Here is a 15,835-nt window from a genome sequence, read left to right as displayed (position 1 = left end):
CCCACCCCTCTGCTTCCCACTTCTGTCCCCCCCGCCCCGCCCTCTGCTGCCTGCACTGAGGCCTCCTAAAGTACTTCCAAGGCAACTGTGATCTGTGGGACAGATGAGATCGTGAGGCTCTTCGAGATTTTATGACAAAATTAAGTGTTTTTCCAGTTGCAGAGTTGAGACAAAAGCCCAAGATTTTAAACAAGAAAACTGTTTGTTTCCTGGTGAAATCAGATGTGATCCTTGGAGCGGACATGAATCATGTGTTCTTTTTTTTCCCTCTTGTCTTTCTGAGGAGTTCAGTCTCATGTGTAATTCCTGTGGCATCTTTTAAAAATTTAATCTGTGGCTGCTCTCCAGATATGTATCCTGTCTATACTCCCATTGGACCGTTGGCCTTCCCTGCGGTGCCTTCCTGCTGGTGGAGGCGGGGCAGTGACCTGGCCCCCACTAGGCTTCCACTCTCTGCATGCATGAATGGAGCCAGAGGGAGCTTCACAGCCGCTCAGATGCCTGCTGTTTACTCCTGTGCTATGTGGAACTCAAGTTCAGTAGTGAGCAGAATGGAGCAGGGTGTAATTTGGCCAAAACTTTTCATTTTGCCAGGAAAAGTACTTAAAATCCATGCTGTTAGGATTGAGCCCTTTTTGCAGCTGAGACGATAACATTCTGTTCCCCACTCCTCAGGCTCGCTCAGTGGTGTGGACACCATCCTAAAATGCCCTGCCGTGTAGGAGATTTGGATTCCCACGTGGGTGCCCTGGCGTGCTTCTAAAGTACTTGTGTCTAAACTCTGATTTTCTGAGTTCGGATTATGTTATTCTTACTAGAATTTAGTTACTGTAAACAGAACCACAGTCCGGATGCCCACCATATAGATAGATAGAATTCAAGTCAGAAAGTGATTTGATTCTGGGCTGATATTTTCCTCTGCTGGCATCAGGGCTCTTAGTTTATTGGTGATTCTGGTGCAGAGGCTGAGTGATGGGTTGGGGAGAAGGGGAGGGTGGAGGAACAGACGCCCGTGGTGACAGAGAGGGAGCTGTGAGAAGCACAGGGCATGAGGGATGCCCGCTTTCCTGAAGAGAAGGAGGGAATGACAGTGGGTGACCTGCAAGCGCTTGGGTTGGACCCAGTGGACTCAGTGGGCTGCTGGCTCCTTCCTGTAGCAGGGGCAGCAGCAGGTGCAACAGACACAGCAGCGGGGACAACAGGTGCAGCAGATGCCGTAGCAGGTGCAGAGACACTGTAGCAGACACAACAGCAGGGACAGCAGGTGTGGCAGGTGCAGCAGCGGGGACAACAGGTGCAGCAGATGCCGTAGCAAGTGTAGCAGGCACAATAGCAGGGGCAGCAGCAAATGCAGCAGGTGCAGCAGCAGGGACAGCAGACGCAGCAGACGCAGCAGACGCTGTAACAGACTCAGCAGTAGGTGCGGCAGGGGCAGCAGATACAGCAGCAGGGGCAGCGGGATACAGTTGTGACACAGAAATGCAGTGTGTGCTGTTCCCCGGCCTCCAGCTCAGTGCCTGGGCCACTCTGGCAGACTTCCAGCTCCTCCACCAGTCAGCTCTGCACACATGTGACCCTGTTGGGCCCCCTCACCTCCTGGGCCTCATTTTCCTCCTTTGTAAAATCAGTCAAAATGCCAACATCTTAGTGTTAATTTCTGAACAGGAGAAAACTCTGTGAAGTATCCCAGAGCCGTGTCTGCCACACGCAGGCCAACAGTAAACGTTAGGTATCGTTGTTGTAGTGCTGAAACAGTCATATTAACAGCGATAATTATGTTTCTACCATATAATTACATAAGCATAACATTTATTATTATCAACAGGAAAATAAGTTTCTGTCAGGCTTCTCCTTAAATTGGCAAAAGCAAATACTAATGGGCTTTTCTTTCCAAAAAGATGGGAATTCGGTTATGGCCAAGCCAGCCTGTAGGTTGTATTCCTACCCCGTCATAGATGCAGGCTTCTCTAGTGAGACATGGACCTCTGGGAGGAGAAGCTTCCCTTAGGGCGGGTTAGAGTTCCTAAACTACAGAGTCACTTCCACTGGCTGGCTAGTCTGCGGGAGAAGTGTTTCGGTGCACTTGACCTTGTCTGGTGACTGACGCTGTGCCGTTCCCATCCTTTATGTCTAGAGCACAGCCGAGCCCCCAGCAGTCCTTCCTCAGACATTTCTTCTCAAGTCTCCTCAGAGGCTGTGGTGGTTGGAGTGTTTTGTGGGAGCCAGTGCAGGACACGGGTGACAGGAGCAGGACAGCGGTCAGGCTCCATGCGCAGACTGGGTCTCTTCTGGTGTTGAAGGGGAGTTGCACAATCCGGCGGGAGTGGTGCCACGCTGGTGTGCGGTGTCATCGGTAGAAGGGACACCCCAGTGCCTGCCCTGGCCAGAGGCGATCACGTCATTACCATTTAACGAGACCCCAACATCAGCTCTCGCTGAGGTCTTGAGACGGGTCGAGTTGCCCTTGTAGCCTGCTGACCTGCAACTTGATAAGAACAGCGGCATGAGACTCTCAGAGCTGGGACGGACATCAGCGGAGGCCTCAGTCACCAGTGAGGACATCAGGGCCCAGAGTTACGGGGAGGTCGCTCGGCCCCAGGTCGGCGCTGGCCCCACATGTAGCGCGTGCAGGGACTCGGGCTTCGCCTCTTCGTGCTACATTCTTGCTTCCTGCCCGTCCTCTGCTTTCTCTGGTTTTCCATAATCCCTTTGGGAAATCTGTCTTCCCTGTTTTGTAGTTTTAAAAATTCCTGTTAATCGTGATTTCAGTGAATACTTACCTATTGGAAAGGCTCTGAAAGAAGTTTCTCCTCTGAAAGAAATGGTACTAACATTTCGGGGACCTTTTCTTAGCCTGCCCCCCGCTTGCATTTAGGAAGCCATGATGCCTCTGCTTGAATGTCTGAAATCCAGAATTTCAAGGGTAAGTGATATTTGCAAGTGGAGTGTGGGTCCCTTTTGGAGGGATGAGGTGTTCCTCTGTAAGAATTCTTCTTTTTTGAGGGGTGCCTGAGTGGCTGAGTTGGTTAAGCAGCTGCCTTCGGCTCAGGTCATGATCCTGGGGTCCTGGGATCGAGTCCCACATGGGGCTCTTGCTCAGCAGGGAGCCTGCTTCTCCCTCTCCCTCTGCCTGCTGCTCCCCCTGCTTGTGCTCTCTCTCTGTCAAATAAATAAATAAAATCTTTAAAAAAAAATTCTTTTTTGAGGGATGCCTGGGTGGCTCAGTCAATTAAGCATCTGCTTTTGGCTCCGGTCATGATCCTAAAGTCCTGGGATCCAGCCCCACATCAGGCTCCTTGCTCAGCGGGGAGCCTGCTTCTCCCTCTGCAGCTCCCCCTGCTCGTGTGCACACACACACTCTCTCTCTCTGGCAAATAAATAAAAATAAAATCTTAAAAAAATTCATTTTTGAAGGGTATTACTTCAAAGCAAAAATAGTTTAACCTTTTTCTGATTTTAAAAATGATTAATGTAAAAATTTTTAAAATGACAGTATTTGTAGGAGAGCCAAGCCATAAAGCTATGCGACCACTTGTTAACATTTTGGTGGATGCCCTCCTGTTTTTGAGCCTAAACACGCACAGTTATATCAACGGCTCCGAGCGTGCCTGTTTTCTCTCACTTAACCGTGTCTGGTGGAGGGTTTTCACACAAGTCCTGTCCAATGTCTGCACGTGGAGGCGTCCTTCTTCTCTTGGTGAAGATTTAGATTGTTTTTAGATTTTGCTAAACAATCTTTTATTGAACATCTTTGTACATGTTTGCTCACCGGACCAGTTGACCTCTCGGCGTGTGTTTCCAGAAGTAGACTTACTGGACCTAAGGGCATACCCGTTGAAAAGCTGTCCCAAACACATGGCCACCAGCAGGGTCCGAGAGCTGAGAGGGCCCGTCAGCTAGGGAGCAGACGCCTTGCCCTGTGCACCTTTGCATTTCTCGTAGCCCTAGCAAGGGAGGCGGTGCTATTCGCAAACATTTGTCTGATTCAGCTATTCGTAATGCTTTCCCAGGGCATGAATAATTTGACTGTTTCAACACACCAAGAGGAAGTTGACACATTCTCTGTTTCATGAATAAAGACACAGTGAATCGAGCAGCTCTTTTCCAAAAGCAACAAGCAGAGATTTTAACCCGGGCATGGGCTCCTGTTCAGACCTTGCCTGGGGCTGAGTGCCGTGTATCAGGTTCCGTTGTAAGCACTGCCTCTTCGGGAGGATATGAAGGAGCTGGGTCCCATCCAGCGTACGACCACAGAATGACGACAGTTGGAAAGGCAGCCTTGTGGAAGGCGTGAGGGGGGCCGGGGGTTATTTAGCCTGGGGCACAGGCCTGGGGGTGGAGGGGAGATTACTGGGCTCCAGCAGATGGAGGAAAATTGTGTAAATGACCCTTCATCTGGCAGGAGGAAGGAGTGGGTTGGATGCACAGAGGGTGATTAGTCATTCGCAAAGGGCTTCTTGGATTCAGAGCTGAGTTGTTTCACTTCCTAGAGAGTTTATATGGGTATAAATCCTTCTGATTTCTTCGGAACAGTGTTCTGCTTGGAAACTCAACTTGGTAGATCTTCCATTTGGGGGTGGTGTTCTGTTCCGTTCTCAGTGATGCCTTCTAATTTGGGTATAGAATATAGGTGTGTGAGCTAATTACAAAAGGAAGGGGGTGAATATGGATATAAAGAGGGCTTTCGTCTGGCCAGTCAGCACCAGGACAGACCTGGTGTTGGGGAAGCCAGCTCTGTCCTTTCTTAGCCCCTGATTTCGAGGAGGCTGTTGTAGACCCCAAGCCTCACACCCTGTTTCTGTGACTGTAAGGTAAGGTGATTCCTACTGCGCAGGGTTCCTGAGTACGGTGACGGTGCCTGACGCCACCTGTGGCCAGTGCAGCAGCGCTCAGTACAGCGCCAGGCAGGTAGCCGGGGTTTGGCAAATGCTGACTTTCCTCGCTCTTCCCTTCTAACCTGCGATTGGCATGAGGGCCAGCGAGCGATAGAAGCAGCAGGCTCCTAGGTGTCCATAGGAAGAGGGGGCAGCGTGCACTGTCATCAGTATTATGTGTGAGGAGAAGGGGCTTCCCATTGGACAGTCCTGCCGACTCTTCTGTGTTCTCAGTCATGGCTTCAAAACCCGAGTGCCTCAGTCCCAGAGTCTGACAGGAAACTCATGCGATTGGTTTTCGCCACAAGCAGATTCTTCTCAACAGAAGTTTCTAAGAGAGTAGCTCAGAGGGGATTTTCTTTATAAGTTTTGAAAAGTTTCCCTGGCCCATGTTGGGAGTATGGTGAGATCGGGGGCAAGCCACATTCCTTCATCCAGCCGCTGCTCCCATGGTGCGATGTGGTGATGAGCGCCGGGGGATCTGGACAGTTCCTGTACCCCGGGGCCCCTCTGCAGGGGTGTGGGTCCAGGGGACGCAGGAGGGTCAGCTCTGGGCGGGGCCTGAGAGAGGGCTGTGAGTTAGCCCCTGCCCCCAAAGCAGGCTGTGCCGGGGTGCTCGGGGCTGCTGGCACTGGAGAGCCGGTGTGGACTGAGTGGCGCGCGGCCGAGGCCGGGATGTGGGTGGATACGGGCAAGGAAGCAGGGGAGGCCAGTCAGGAACGGAACTCCAGACCTCTCCGTGGGTCCGAGCCCTCCTTTTCCATAGACTTTACAAAGGAGAATGGATAATGCCGGTCAGCACCTGCTAGTCCACACTATAGAATTTTCTAGTCATGGCTCTGACCTCTGTGGTCTTTCTTCCTCCTTCTCCTCAGCCACCTGACAGTGGGCCACCACCGCTACCGACATCCTCTCTCCCGGAAGGTTACTACGAGGAAGCCGTGCCACTGAGCCCCGGGAAAGCTCCAGAATACATCACGTCGAGTGAGTGTGGGGTCTGCCTGGCCCCCGCCGGCCTCTTGATGTGTGGGACTGTGGGGAGCGTGGCCCGCTGCCTGGATGTGGAGGGGAGTCGGGGCGGTGCCAAACACCGGGGACGTGTGGAGCTCGGGCAGTGCTGACCCCGGAGGGGTAGCCAGAGAAAGGGCTTCGAAAGCCTGCAGTGCCTTTGGAAACTCAGATGGTTGTCCTTCTCTGACTCACGCCGGGTGAGACCTTGTTGCTGTGGGTCGTGGGTCTCAGTGAACTGTGTCCCCTTTGGTCACAAGGCAGAGACTCGCATGGTGTGTGTTTGCGGTGCCCCTTGCCTGGGGTGTGGCACCTGAGGCTGCTTCCCTTGTGCAGAGGGAGTGGAAGGAGCCTGGGTACAAAACCGGCCCGTCTGCCTCTTCTAGCTTTCATAGGGGCTCTACTAGAACCTTCCTGCCGAGCTAGAGTTGTCCTGGCCTGGCGCTGGTCTGCCCTCACAAGCACCTCTGCAGTTTGGTTTGGGATCACTGGCTTCATTCCTGCCTCGATGCTCCATCAGGCAGGGAGCTGTGTCCCTGAATGCCGTGGAGGGAGAGTGTCCGAGTCCCTGTGGACCAGGGAACCTTGCTTTTCTTGTAAAAAATTAAACAGAAAGTCGGGGATTTGCTCATTTTAGTCACCAGGCTTTGGGAACATTAACACTCTTGGCACGTGGTGGCCCATCATCTGTCTTCTGATGGAAACGCATACCCGGTCCCAGGGCTGTCCTCCTGTGGCCCGACGTCTCTGCCTCTGTCTTCCCTGGCAGCCGACAGGCGGAGACGCTGCAGCTCGGCATCCCTGGAGTGTCCCCAGAGGGCCTCCCTGGACGTGCTTTCTGCATGCGAGCTGGACGGGGGCCCCTGGAGGACGGGAGTCTGTTTGTTCAGCTCCCTGAGCAGTCGTATTTGGAGAGGGAAAGGGGCGGTTCTGGCACGCGGGTTAGGACGTGCTGGGTTTTGAGGTCTCGAAGTCAAATGTTTTAGTTCTCTGTTAAAAGCCTTTTGTGGAAAATGCACTCAGGTGATTTCTAAGTGGCCACCATTTCAGAAGTCAGGAGGTTAATCAGAAAGCACAGGACCTGAAGTGGCCTGCTGTCTTTCAGACCCTCACTGGGAAAACAAGCTTTTCCATGAGGGCATTTCCTAGCGCCGGGACTCTTTGGCTCCAGTCTGTTCCCACCGTCCTTCCCCCTCCCCACATACTTTCGAGGCTGGAAACTGAGTTCTTTCCTTTGACTTGGGGGCCAGAGGCCGTTTTCAGTCTGTGAAGCCCCACCTCAGTGATGTGTTCTGTCCTGTTCTCTGAGAAGCCGTCCCATAGTTGCCAACGGGTGGGCAGCCTTCACTGAACCAAGTGCAGAAGGACGCAGGCTTGGGGCAGTGAGTCAGTGGGGACGGCGTGCCCAGGCTCCCTCATCAGGCATCTGTGGGTGAGCCGCGGGTGGTGAGGGCCTCGCCTTCCTCCCGAGGAAGATGGGTTACTCAGCAACCTGACGGCAGCTCTGTCGAACCCTGTATCAGCTGTGGTTCTCGCAGAGGAAGGAAGGGTCCCTGACAGGAGGACCTGACGCAGCCGTGGAACGGCAGGGCTGGCCGTCGGAGGGAACGTGGAGCCTTGGCAGAACTCCTCGCTTCTGGCCGGGCCTAGATGGCGAGGGAGAGGCCGTGCAGGGGCTGTGGCCCCGGCAGAGGGCCGGCCAGCCAGCAACGGCGGGCGTGAGCTGCCGCAGCCCCCGGCACCTGCGCCAGCCTTCGACACGTACTGCTGGCCGCTCCCCTCCCTCCTTCCAGATCTTGTGGCCAGCCCTAACCCAGAACCATCCCAGGAAGGGAATCTGGGGAAATGGCATTCCAGCCGTGCCGAGTTGATACGGTGTAAAACCACTGCCATTTCTCCTGTGTCCATTTGGCATCTGAGCACGCCTCTCTTAACCACGTTGAATTTCCAAGTAAAGACAAGAGCAGAATCACAGTGCAGGTTAACGTGATTCCACTATCGCCTGCATCATGGAAAACTCCCTAACTGCCCCAGGGGATACAAAGTCCCTTTATCGACTTTGGGGTGACACCCATTCTCTTCCAGTGGAGTCCTCCTCTCCCCTTGGAGAGCCTGTAGCTTCAATGTGGAGTCCATGGCCAGCTGCTGCTGGATGGTAGGGAAAGGGAGAGGGGAGGAAGAGAACTTGTTCATACATACACAGATATCAGGGTCAGGACAAAAAGACTGGTGCGTAACTAGTCCTGTCCTTACTTCTACAACCAGTCAACGGTCATACCGTGTATTTACAACTTCCTTCATGTTCCCATTGCCCTCGGCAAGCACCTTGGTCGATCACCTGGTAGGATGACTCATCTTTCCTTCCTGAAAGGTCTGGCTCCATTGGATGGTTCACTCGTGGGGCATGGGAGTACTTAGGGTCACCCCAGGGACCTCCTCCTCCCCACCGGTGTGGCCGTGACTGATCCCCGCAGCCACTGCCATTAACCCACTCTTTGTTGACCCCACTTCCAGGTTGATAGAGCGATGACCATGTCCTTTGGAGGGAATGTTGCCCCCTTAGAAATTAAGACCTGGGGGCTTGAGGCAGAAATTTTGTCAGTGGGTCCCTAGGGTAACAGTGAGAGGAGCCACTACCACTTTCAGCCCTGAGTTCCCAGACCTGTGAGCCCCAGATCTGGAGGAAAGAGCCCCACTGGGGTAGAGCAGATACTGCTAGAAAGTGTTCTGGAAGATAGCATCTCCAGTCTCCTAGGGGTGGCCAGTCAAGCAGATCCTGGAACTGAATATTCGAAAGGCATTCCACTGGTCTCTTGGGTCAGCTGCTTCAGGTGATGGGGACACGGCAAGCAAGACCTGTGAGTCGCCTGCACAGACCCATAGCGCGGGCTTCATTTGCGGTGACATGAGGTTCTCTGATCAGGAGCAATGCTGTGGGATCCCATGCTGGGGAATAGGGCATTCTGCAAGACTGGGGGTGCTTTCGAGGGAGCACTGTGGCACGGAAGGCAAATTTTCTTCAGTGATCTTTCCAGTGAGAACGCCCTGCTGCCCCTTTCACAATGGAGGTCATCCAGTTACTAGGTGGCTGGCTGACACCCCAGGGGTCAGTGTCATGTGCAGGCAGTCCACTCAGAAGGGCCAGAAGTCAGACAACCCTGCCGAGTGGAGGTCCACCTCTGCCCCACAGCCACTTGTACGGAGTCCATCTGGACGGGAAATGTGGGGAAAGAGGCTGCCTGACATCTGTGTAGTGGGCCGCGTTAGTACCTGGCTGTGAAAATCTTCTGCTGAGGCCTTGCTAAGTGCTCACCTGGTGTGTAAATCTTCACTTTCTCAGCCCGTCTGGGAGGTCCGTTCGCAGTCCCTTCTGCAGTCCCTGCTTGCTGCCAGTCCCCCCAGTCTTGACCGTCCAACCACAGCATTCGGCCGCGCTGAGGAGGGCGTGCTGGGAGGAGGAGCCCGTGCAGCAGGCACAGGGCACACACACTGCAGCTACGGGCTCACCCCTGTCACTCACAGCGTCTGGGCCCGGTGATGCAGACTGGTCGGGTGCTGTGCGGTGGGACGGGTGACTGAGAGCCCGCTGCGGGCGGCTGAGGCGCCCACGACCAAGCATTTAGACGGGGCTGGGTGTCAGGGAGCCAGAATCAGTTTCCAAAGGGAAAATCACTGTTTCCAGAGGTTGATGCAGCCGTGCTCTGAAGTTCTGAGGGCATGTGCTGAGCTTCACCCGAGGAGCCTGCCGCCATCGGGCTTCTGTTACCGTTGAGAACAGGGTGTGATCAGAGACGCAGAGCCACTGTGGCGTGGAACAGATTTGTTCTAGGGGCTGGACCTCACACAATCATGGCAGCCACCGGACGCCACTGGAGCGGCTGCCGGTGCATCTGGGCGGCCCAGCCGTCCCGAAGAGCAGCCGGGCTTGAGGTGCGGAGCTCAGGGCACACTGAAGTCCGCACGGACAAACTGCACCCCGTCGGTCCGCGACCCCCTTACACACACACACACACACACACACACACACACACACACACAGCGACACAGAAGAGGCTGGCACGCTCAGCTGTGCTACAGGTGCCTGGAGAGATCTGCACCGCCCAAGGAGGGGGCCCAGCAGCAGGGCGGGCAATACACCACGACACATGCCTGGGCCCCAGCAGCACCTGGCACCCTGCAGCGACCTTCGGGGTGTGGGGCTGCAGCTGTGCAGTCTCTCCCAGTGGCGCTCCCTGGTGCTGACCCCACCGGCCATACCGGCCAGGGAATTCTGGGGAGCTGGCTCCAGCCGGGCTGGGTCGGCGGCACCATCACTACAGGTCTTGTTGGGTTTGGGGTTCAGACCTATTTTCAGTTTTCTGGTTGCCCTCTCTCCTCCTCATCCTCTCCCTCCTCCAGGTCAAGTGGTTGAAATGCCAGTTGTGATTTCATGGGGGATGGTTATGTGTCTAAAATACACATTTTAACGTTTTATAGTTGAAAGTCACCGTTTTTTGGAATGTTCTTCAGTTCCGTCAGAACTGCCTGTGAAAAAGTGTCTGGCGTGAAGAACGTTTCCTAACCAGCAACATCCCGTAAACACACAGATCCACACAGATCTCTTGCTGGCTCTTTGATCTGCCTCCGTATTCTGTAAGAAGTGTGGACGTCTACACGGGATTCTAGGACATGCCGGGGGCTCTGTCAGCCGTCCCCCTCCTCCTCGGGGGAGACGTGCCAGGACCCCCAGAGGGTGCCAGTTGTGCACAGTCCCTAACCCCGTATGTGCCGTGTTTCTCCCTATTCACACACCGTGTGATGACGTGTCATTTGTAAATTAGGTGCAGTAGGAGGGGACCACAGTAGAACAAGTATAACAGTGCACTACCCTAAAAGTGGCCGAGTTGAGGGACGCAGTGGCAGCCGCACTGAGTCAGAACATCTTACTGTCCCACGCTCACCCTTCTTCCTGCCATGACATGAGGTGGTAAAGTGCCCACGTGAGGAGACGCGGGAGCTGAGTGGCGTGGGCGTGTGACGCAGCGTGAGGCCACTGCTGACCTCCTGATGTTACGTTAGGAGGATCACCTGACTCTGGACACCCGTTGACCGCGAGTAACTGAAACAGCAGAAATAGACCGTGGGTCAGGCGGGACCACCGTACAGACGCATGCTCGTCTCTGGGTGGCTGAGAGGACCCACGAGAGCGCTGCGTGAAAGGCCTTTGTGAAGGCGAGGCAGGCCTGGTCTTTTCACGGCTTTATCTGTGGCACCTGGCATCAAACTACAGCTGGCCCGTGAACACCACGGGGTCAGGGGCACTGACACCCTGCACTGTCGAAAATCCGTGTGTCACTCGGACTCTGCAAAATCCTAGCTACTGTCGCCTCCTGTCGATTGGAGGCTTGCTGATGACACAAACAGTCTGTTGACATGTACTTTCTATGTCCTGTGCATCCTGCACTGTATTCTTACAGTGAAAAAGCCAGAGAAACGAAAACGTTATTAAGGCAGTTAAATACTGTCCTGTATTTACTGAAAAAAAAAATCTGCTTCTAGGTGGACCCAGGCAGTTAAGACCTGTGTTCAAGGCCAGCTGCATAAGCATGAGAAAGATTGCCTGGAACATGGTAAGCCCTCAGTAAATACGGGCTGAATGAATGAAATCAAAGGTATTTCTCCCATTTACAGCTATTCATTAATGCTTTTGCTCATCTGTTCATTAAATGATTACTGGATTCGATGTTCTAGAAAATGAGCTAAGCACCGAGGGACTCTTGGTCTTTCAAACTATTCTGAGTGTAACCTTCCTAAAATGAAAATCTGAGTTTGCACATCGCCCACCTGAGACCTTAGATTGCACTGGGTCGCCGAGCGGCATGAGCTCTCGGAGTCTGGCCACCCGCCACTCCCACTGTGTGAACTACATTCTAGCCATGCTAAACTTTTTAAAACCCTTTTATTCTGAAACATAAAGTATTTACCAAAAAGTACTCAAAATATGAATATAGACTTACTGACTTATGATGTGGAATATCTGTGCAAGCACCACCAGGTCAGGAATAGAACACGTCGGCCCTGGAACCCCCCTGTGGGCCCCTTCCTCGTCATGGCCCCCTCCCCACAAACGGAACCGCTAGCTTGGCATTGTGGCAAGCACCTCAATGCTACTGGAAAATGAAAAGATCCCCTCTGTTCTTTAAATGATATTTTTCAATGCTTTTGCTCGTTGTGTTCCTTCTAGACTTTTCGGTCTGGTTGGCAATGCCTCATGAACGTTCTAGATCGAATGTTATCTGTAGTGTTCCCTGTCCCACATGTGCTGTCCTCGCAGCCCATCTCCCACAGCCTACACCGCCCTCCCGGATAGGTGTGGGTTCCTCCAGCACAGGCCACGAGAGCTTCCCCAGCAGCGGAGAGGTTCCCTGCCTGTGCTCTCGGCGTCACATCCACTTAGCCACCAGTGAGCACTGAGTGCTGGAGATGTGGTTCTTGCCATCAGGGAACTGAACAGATCATTTTATCTGACTTGAATCAGAACTGAATTTAAGTAGCCACCTGTGGCTAGCACATGAAAGTGGGTGGTGGCGGGGTGTGCGAATGCAGGCGGGGAGATGTGGGCTCAGGAGGAGGGCCCGACTGCGGGTGGTCGGCCGTGTGTCGTGCATACGCAGGAACGATGGTCCTCATGCACTGTCCACAGCAGTCCGGGCCTAGAGTTGCCCCCCCACCCCCTGCATGGTCCCCTGGGCACATCCTGGGCAGCACTCTGCAGGGACCTTGGGGCTGCCAGCCCACCCCCCCGGGGCTCCACTCGCTCGCAGCCCTGTCCGCTTAGGCTCTTGCTGGAAACCTGTCCCTGACTTCTTTATCATGTTTGGAAAACTCAACCTGAGCCCCCAGGCCTCTGTCCCTCCCTTAGTAATGAGTCTTCGTGACGGCTTTGAAATGTCGGTGTGACACCGAGTACAGACCGTACTCTGGTTCCCGGGAAGGGAGAAAGGTGAGTTCTGCTCTGCGTGAGGTCTGCCGTTGTGGCGTCTCTACTCGGCTGTGTAGCCGGTGGCTTCAGCCACAGTTTCCCCACATCAGTCACGCGGCACGGAGGCGTTCCTTGCTCAGCCGTGTCGAGAAGTGGGTGTCCTGCCAATGCGTCTGGGGTTGAGGATGCAGAGAGGATTCAGACTCTGTCTCCAGGAGCGTATCATCCAGCAGGGCGGAAGTGAGTATGACGGGCAGCCGCTGGTGCTGATGAAGCCTCCTGGCTGTGCCGGCCACTGGCCCGAGCACTTCGCAGGTAGAGCTGAGGTTCACCGAGCAGCCCGCCCTGCTGCAGGTCTTTGCTCTTGCCCTGCGCCGGGTGCGTTGTACGTTGTTATGGGCTGGGACGGCCCCACCCTACAGGGTGGTCCTCCTTCCCTGAGGGAGCTCATGGTCGAAATAGGGAGGCAGACAGGCACACAGCCATGACAGCACAGGGGGACAGGCTGTGTTGGGTGGTGTGGAAGCAGAGATGAGTGGCATTTCATCCCATGCCTCGGCTCAGGCCGCCGTAGCAAGACACCGTAGCAAGATTGGTGACAAAACACCTGACCCTTCCTTAACGTTCTGGAGGCTGGACGTCCACGGGCTGGGTGCTGGCCCGGTTGGGTTGTGGCAATGGCCTCTTCCTGGCCCATAGACAGCCACCTTCTCCATGTGTCCTTGTGTGGTGGACAAGAGCTACATCCCTCTCTCCCTCTTCCCATAAAGACACTGGTCCTATTGAATTAGAACCCCACTCATATAACCCCACTTAACCATCATTACCTCCTAGAAGTCCCGTCTCCAAATATAGTCTTACTCGGGCGAATTAGGGGGGACACAAGTCCACAGCCACCAGCTGTGGTGATTTGAGGAGGGCATCCTGGAGGCAGTGTCCATATTTGAACCCTGAAAGGCAAGAGCACTTATTCAGCTAAAGGCAGGAGGTTGAGTGGCTGAGCTGGAAGCCCGTGTGAGAGGATGGCGTGAGCAGAGCCCCAGCAGGGAGAGAGAATGTGCCGCATTCGGAAACTGGACATAATCTGATAGGAAGTGTTGCTACCCCACAGAGTAAGAAGGAGAGCCGTGTGTGTATGTCTCTCTGGAAGCCCCGAGGGGAGGGAGGCCTTGGGCTGGAACGTTAGCGAGGGCATCGAGCGGTGATGTGCGCAGGCAGGACCTCGCAGACTCGAGGACCCTGACCTTGAGGTGTGGCGTGGAAGAGCTGCACCCTACAGGGGGCAGCCCATTGGCTGGGGTCCCCTCGCCTGGCAGCGGCGTGGCCAGGATCCAAGGACGTGGGGTCTGCAGGCAGCCCAGCCCTCGCTGAACAGGCCAGGACTGGTTCTCACAGAGAGAATTCTAAGACGCTTCAGTTTAAAGCTGTGCTACTTTGCACTGCCTGTCGTGGCTGTTTTTCCCGTTTTTACCAATTACCGTGCCTGGCTCGCCGGACGCAGAGCCCTTCCTCGTTTACTGGTACAACAGACGTGCTCCTGAGCCCGCGGGTAGGCTCCTGGTGAGGGGTTTGTAGGCAGGCCCTTTACCTTTCCTTCTTCTCTTACTTCCGACAGATTATGACTCGGATGCAATGAGTAGCTCTTACGAGTCGTACGATGAGGAGGAGGAGGACGGAAAGGGCAAGAAGACGCGGCACCAGTGGCCGTCTGAGGAGGCCTCCATGGACCTGGTGAAGGACGCCAAGATCTGCGCCTTCCTGCTGAGGAAGAAGCGCTTCGGGCAGTGGAGCAAGCTGCTCTGCGTCGTCAAGGACACAAAGCTGCTGGTAATGCGCGGCGGGCGGGATGGGGCCCCGCAGCCACTGGGGTCCGCTGGTGGCCTCGCTGGACGGGACCAACACTCGGGCAGGGCTGGCAGCAGCTGGCAGGACGGGGAGGCCCTCCGGCCTCAGAGCCACCGTACGCAGAGCTCCCCGCCATCAGGCGCCCGGGCAGTGAGTGCCGGCGGCTGCTGAGCCTTTAGTGCCCTTGGTCTCGGTCCCTGCAGCGACCGACCAGCAGGCAGTGTCTTTCCCATCCCGGGCCAGTGTCTGCCGTGGATGCTGGTGGAAATGCACAGGCTTTAACTTGCCAGAAGTTGCAAGATGGATTTTCTCATGTGTAGTGAGTCAGTGAATTCCTCAAAGCCAGGTCATTGAGTGGGGCGGGCAGGCCAGCCGCGGTCTGGGAGGACAGTGTCCAGGAAAGGAAATTCTTTTGGAAAGCTAGAGGCAGATTCTTTTTTTGTTTAACCCAAGGGGCTGAATAGGAAGATGGACTAAGTAGCCGAGAGGCGGGTGCAGGGCCACAGCGACCTTCTGCTCTGGTATCCTTCCCACGAGGGACCCCGTAAGGAAGCCGGGGGCCGTGAGTGCGTGTGATGCGCCCTCCTCCCTCCTTCAGTCCTGCCAGCTTTAGAAACCGTGCTTGATTATAGGGATGACGAATTTCAGAGTACACTTCTGCATGTTGTTTTTCTTTCAAGCTAACTTTGGGGTGAAAATCACAGAATTATATCATTAAAACGGAACCCAGGAGAATTTATGATTCCGTGTATCCCTCTTCAGGGGAACTATTCTTCATAGTTTCATCTGTGAATTGTGGGAATGTTCTTTTACTAGAGTCTTAGGATGTTGTATATTTTTAAATTAATGGTTTTCAGAAAATTTTTTAAACAGTGAGAATACATATTTTTTCCACATGTGTGGCCTGAATTTCTCCCAAATTTAGAATATGCCAAAAATGATGCCATGGGGGAATTTTAAAGTGAAGAATGAGGGGAAAAAAAGAAAGATGAAAAGGATTAATGTGGTCCTTATTTACAGTCTGACATTATGGCTGCAAGACGTGGGTGTGTTATGGAAATTGTGTAACAACCTGCAGTGGGCTCTCAGGTACAAGAGGAGTTCTGGACCAGGGCAGAAAGCCTGTGGGTGTGTGGCAGGGTCACCC

General features: G+C 54.3%; 1 protein-coding gene across 3 annotated transcripts in view; it reads left to right on the top strand.

Moving 5' to 3' along the window:
* The window catches only part of AFAP1 (actin filament associated protein 1), a 97,806-nt gene that overhangs the window by 13,597 nt on the left and 68,374 nt on the right, over positions 1-15,835 (top strand). For all 3 annotated transcript variants that reach the window (XM_034672170.1, XM_034672168.1, XM_034672169.1), the window contains exons 4-5: positions 5,750-5,858; positions 14,459-14,670. In XM_034672170.1, the coding sequence (XP_034528061.1) occupies positions 5,750-5,858; positions 14,459-14,670 (321 nt within the window). The remainder of the gene's footprint in view (positions 1-5,749; positions 5,859-14,458; positions 14,671-15,835) is intronic.

The sequence above is a fragment of the Ailuropoda melanoleuca genome, chromosome 11 (assembly GCF_002007445.2).
Source record: "Ailuropoda melanoleuca isolate Jingjing chromosome 11, ASM200744v2, whole genome shotgun sequence".
In the NCBI taxonomy this organism is placed as follows: Eukaryota; Metazoa; Chordata; class Mammalia; order Carnivora; family Ursidae; genus Ailuropoda; species Ailuropoda melanoleuca.
The sequence above is the reverse complement of the archived record's forward strand: the minus strand, read 5'-3'. Positions and strand labels throughout refer to the sequence as shown.